The sequence below is a fragment of the Colias croceus genome, chromosome 5 (assembly GCF_905220415.1).
Source record: "Colias croceus chromosome 5, ilColCroc2.1".
Classification (NCBI taxonomy): domain Eukaryota; kingdom Metazoa; phylum Arthropoda; class Insecta; order Lepidoptera; family Pieridae; genus Colias; species Colias croceus.
Genome location: NC_059541.1, coordinates 1,765,840 through 1,771,750, shown reverse-complemented (window position 1 = coordinate 1,771,750; position 5,911 = coordinate 1,765,840). Strand labels below are relative to the sequence as shown.

Below are 5,911 nucleotides of genomic sequence, written 5' to 3'. Positions count from 1 at the left end.
ACATTTTTCTTGAAAGTATATTTCATACGTTATCCTTCGAGGTAAGCCTGAGCAGTTGCTGTTCGCACAGCGATAAGATATTATCATTTGTATATATATTATGTAGTAGAAGTAGTAGCAAAGACCTTGAATTATAATAATACTAGATTTCCGCCCGCGGCTTCGCCCGCGTTTGCAAAGGAATACCCGCATAGTTCCCGTGGGTTTCCCGTGGATATATAAACTATCCTATGTGTTAATCCAAGTTACCCTCTATATGTGTGCTAAATTTCATTGTAATCGGTTCAGTAGTTTTTACGTGAAAGAGTAACAAACATCCATACATCCATACAAACTTTCGCCTATATTAGATATTAGATTAGATTAGATTAGATTTTCCTTTCTGAAGTTTTTATTTTATGATGAAGACAAAATACACACACGTCCATTTCCTTGGGAAGTAAAGACTCAATTTGAAATACGCTTTTAAATTCAAATGCTATTTCTCTCAAAAATTCAAAACTGTTTCCAGTCCAGCGATCTCATTTCGATAAGTTGACCCTTATCTGCTGTCAATGCGACACAATATTTGTGTTATAGATACAAAATAGAGAAGCCACACTACGAACGGTTTGCCGAAGGAAATGTACGTCTATTGTGGACCTCGGGTTTTCATATAATGAGGGATATCGTATTGAATCCTGAACAGGTCATTGTGAACATTCATATAAACGTATTATACGTACGTTATCTGATATTCCGTTTGGCAAAAGGTTCACCTTTTCCGATGAAATTATTACGTCTAAATATAAATCAATCTCGTCTCCTATTCAGTCACGGGCCATGTTAATCTTATTTTCTTGTGGCAAAAAGTAATTGAATTAAATCATGTTTACAGGTATTATTGATGTTGGCATTTTGGTATAAAAACACCTGTATGGCATATTCATTTCTGTATATATGTTTATTTTTATATAGGTTGCTTTAATTTTATTATATTACGTAGTTAATAATGTTCACCGAATAAATACATAACATTTATTTTTATTATACGAGCAAAAACCTATTTCAGGTATCAATTTTCGCGGCACAATTTACGGCAGTGATAAATTAACCATAACATTTTAAATACTTCTTCTTTAATGTGTGAACTGCGTAAATACCTACTTTAAATTTATATAACTTTTTCTTTAGTCACATCACATAGAACTTACTCTAACTACAGAATATGTAAAGAAACTTCATTTCTTTGTACCTATTATTTTGTTTATTGGATTTGAATTTTGCCGCTCGGCATAGATAATATTATAACATTAGTGAGACATACCTACGACAGAGGTCTCGAGAGAACTAATAATGGCGAACGACGCCAAATAAAATTGTGATGTGATAAGTAATGTTTGAACTGTTTAAAATTTAAATTGTGTGCTAAAGTTAAATTAAACTTTAAATGTCGTTTCTTTTGTTTTAAGAAGAAACACATCGTTTAATTTAAAATCCCTTATAAAACGACATTTCTAGTTATGAAAATGGATAAACTACGATTCCAATTCGCAGTTTTAGCGGGATCAGATGGAAAATCCAATGTGGTGTGCATAACCTCAATCGAGACTACGGATGGACGCATTTTTAATATTCCAGATGATTTAAAACCTGCAAGTAAGCACACTAGTTTAATATCTTCGGATGTATTCACTAAAATAAAAAATTCATTAAAAAAAAGACATCAGACACGTGCAGTATGGATACCTTTAAACACAGATTTGAGGAACATATATTTAGACGAAGGCGAAAATTTACAGTTTGGTGACCAGTATTTGGAAGAAATTACAAGAGAAACCGTACCTTTACTGAGTAATAATAAAAACACCACAACAGAAAATAAAAATATTAGTAAAGTAGCTGAACGATTCATGATAGAAAAATTTTCAAATAAAAATTCGAATGTAAATCAGTGGATAACTGTATTTGAGAGTGAATGTGAGAGATTTGAGATTTTAGAAGATAAAGAGAAGATTGAGATATTGAAACATTTATTAGAGAAACAATGTATAGATTGGTATACCAGTATGTTGATAAAACTAACTGTGAATTCAAACTGGATAGAATGGAAAGAAAATTTGTGTGAAACATACGGAAATAAAGGTTGGACTCAAGAGAGATATGCATTTAACTTCAAATATCAAGCTGGATCACTACTGGAATATGCAACTAAGAAGGAAAGACTGTTATAAGAAGTAAACAGAGATATTGACACTCAAACAATGATTAGTATTATTGTTATGTGTTTACCGGAATACATTATGGATAAAATTGACAAAAAAACTGTAAAATCAACTGCCGCACTATATAATGAAATAGGTAAATATGAAAATTTAACAACCAAAAAAAACTACTATAAAACAAAAAGATATTATGATACTAAAGATATAACAAAACCATATATTGAAAAAATAACAAAACCATGTAAGATTTGTGAAGGGTTAAATAAAGGCGTCAGATATCATCATGAAGATAAGTGTTGGTTTAAACATCCCGGTAAGACATACAACAGTAAAGCTGTAAATAATTCAGTGATAGAGGTGGAATTAAATAACAATGATACAAAAAACGAATAATAACACCATTAATTAAAGTCAAACTAATATTAAATGGAAAATTAGAAGTGTTTGGTATATATGACTCCGGTTCTAATGTATCAATAATTAATTCCAAATTATTAAGGGTGAAAGAAAGTAAAAATAATTTAAATAAGGATAACCTAGTTACAATTAATGGTGTTAAAAAGACTAATGGTTTGACAACAATAAGAATAAAAATTTTAAAAATTGAAGAAAATGTTGATGTTTATATTGTCGACAGCAAAGAGTTTAAATATGATTTTTTAATTGGTCTGGACCTTATTAAGAAATTTAAACTGATTCAAAATGAGGATTTGGAAATAACTCAAAAAACTGAAGAAAAAAATGTTACAAATGAAAATAAAGAAATTAAAAAAGAAGATACATGTGGAAAAGTTTCAATAAATTTTAATGAGCACATATTGGAAGAAAATTTCAAAATAAACATGGGCAATTTAAATAATCAACAGAAGAAAAAGATCTATGAATTGATTGAAAACTATAAATCCATCTTTGCGAAAGACAAATATGATGTTGGCACTGTCAAAGAATATGAGGCACGTATAGATTTACTCATGGACAAATATTGCAGTAAAAGACCTTACAGATGTTCGGTTCAAGATAAAATGGAAATAGAACAGCAAATAGCAAAATTACTTGACAAAAATATTATTGAAGAATCGTATAGTCCATTTGCAGCACCAGTAACACTAGCTTTTAAAAAGGAAGACAACAAAAGATCAAGGCTTTGCATAGATTTTAGAGAACTAAATAAAATAGTGGTACCCCAGGCTCAACCGTTTCCATTAATAGAAGATCTTGTAATAAAAACAAGAAATTCAACATATTTTTCTACACTAGACATAAATTCCGCTTTTTGGTCAATTCCTTTAAGGATTGAAGACAGACATAAGACTGCCTTTGTAACACAAGACGGGCATTATCAGTGGACATGCCTACCATTTGGACTAAAGACATCGCCAGCTATTTTCCAAAGAATACTCGGTAATATTTTAAGGAAACATAAGCTTACTGACTTTGCTGTTAACTATATTGACGATATACTTATATTTTCTAAAAGTTTTTCTGAACATGTTCATCATTTAACAGTATTATTGGAAGCTATAAAAACAGAAGGTTTTAGACTTAAATTTACAAAATGTATGTTCGCCTCTGACTCCGTTAAATATCTTGGTCATATTATACAAAAAAATACTATAAGCCCCTTACGGGATAATTTAATTTCAATAAAAGATTTTCCGGTACCAACCTGTCAGAAAAATATAAGACAGTTTTTGGGAAAAATTAATTTCTATCATGAATATATACCAAACAGATCAATTATTTTGGATCCTCTTCACAACTTACTTCGTAAAAATCAGACTTTTATTTGGTCTTCAGATTGCCAAAAATCTTTTGAGGCTATAAAACAATTATTGTGCTCAAAACCAATTTTAGAAATATTTGATAAGAACTTACCAATTAACATTTATACAGACGCTTCCTTGGAAGGTATAGGAGCTGTATTGAAACAAATACAACCAAATGGAATTGAAAAACCAGTTGCATATTTTTCAAAAAAAATAAACAAAGTACAAAAGAAAAAGAAAGCAATATATTTGGAATGTTTGGCGATCAAAGAAGCTATAAGATATTGGCAGTTCTGGTTAATTGGCAAATCATTTACAGTATACACTGACCATAAACCTTTAGAAAATTTAAATATTAGATCAAGGACAGATGATGAGTTGGGAGATTTAACTTATTATTTATCACAATATGATTTCAAAATCAAATACAATCCAGGAAGAGAAAATATTGAAGCGGATTGTTTAAGTAGGAATCCTGTACTAAATGCAAATGAAAACTTAGATGATACATTAAAAATAGTAAATTTGATAAAATTAAATGATATTATTTCGGACCAAGAAAAAAATGAAGAGTTACAAAATAAAAAAAACAGTTTAATATTTAAAAACAATGTCTATTACAAAAAGTTTAAAAATTATGAAAAGATAATTTTATCTGAAAAATTCAGTAAACAATTGATTCAAAACGTCCATAAAAACATGTGTCACATTGGTGTAAGACAAATGCTTAACACAATAAGTCCATTTTATTCAGCAAAAAATATCACAACAAATATTAAAATACATTGTAAAAATTGTGAGACTTGTATTAGGAATAAAACAAGAGGGCAAGAAAAATATGGTTTAATGTCACAATTAGGTCCTGCTACCAGACCTTTTGAGATAGTCTCAATCGACACAATTGGAGGCTTTGGAGGCAAACGATCCACAAAAAAATACTTACATCTTCTTGTGGACCATTTCACAAGATATGCTTTTATTATTACATCAAAGACACAAAATGCTAATGATTTTATGAAATTAATAAATAAAGCAACAGACTCAGACACAATTGGGATGCTCTTCTCTGATCAGTACCCAGGAATCAACTCAAAAGAATTCAAAAATTACTTAAAGGAAAAATCAATACCAATAATATTCACTGCAGTAAATTCTCCATTTTCCAATGGTTTAAATGAAAGATTGAATCAAACTCTAGTAAATAAAATCAGATGTAAAGTTAATGAAAATAATTATAAAAAAGCATGGACAACGATTGCTCATGACTGTGTTGATAAATATAATAAAACAAAACATTCAGTCACAGGGTTTTCTCCTAAATATCTATTAGAAGGCACAAATATATCTTGTTTGCCAAATGAACTTAAACATAGAATCTCAGAAGAAGATTTGCTCAGAGATAGAAAGATAGCATTCATAAATAGTTTAAAATCTCATAATTACAACAAAAAATTATTTGATAAACATAGAGCTAAGTTTGATTTCCAAGTAGAAGATATGGTATATGTTGAGAATGGTAGTAAATTAAACAGAAATAAATTAGATGAATTGAGAATTGGTCCGTTTAAAATTATTGAGAAGATTTCAAATTCTATTTATAGAATTAATACTGGCCATAAAAAGGCAGAGTCGAACCTCTTTCATATAACGAAACTAATTCCTTTGTCTTTAAAGTAGAATAATAAAAAATAAAAATAAAAAAATGTACCTATTTTATACTTAATGAAAACTGTTAAACTAAAATTATAGTATGTACCTATGTAGTATTAAGAGTTAGATGAAGCTATGTTATGTTATATTATGTGTATTCAAGCATTTGAATTAGAATATATTAGTTTTGTGTAAATTATATTGCAAAATATGTTCTTTGGGGGGGGAGATGTAAAGAAACTTCATTTCTTTGTACCTATTATTTTGTTTATTGGATTTGAATTTTGCCGC

General features: G+C 29.2%; 1 protein-coding gene across 1 annotated transcript; it reads left to right on the top strand.

Annotated features, from left to right (window-relative positions):
- Positions 1 to 1,332: 1,332 nt before the first annotated feature.
- On the top strand, positions 1,333 to 2,213 carry LOC123691873. Its single transcript, XM_045636458.1, has 2 exons — positions 1,333 to 1,372; positions 1,452 to 2,213. Exon 2 carries the CDS (start codon positions 1,503 to 1,505, stop codon positions 2,211 to 2,213), a length of 711 nt encoding a protein of 236 aa, XP_045492414.1. The 5' UTR covers positions 1,333 to 1,372; positions 1,452 to 1,502.
- Positions 2,214 to 5,911: the final 3,698 nt, after the last annotated feature.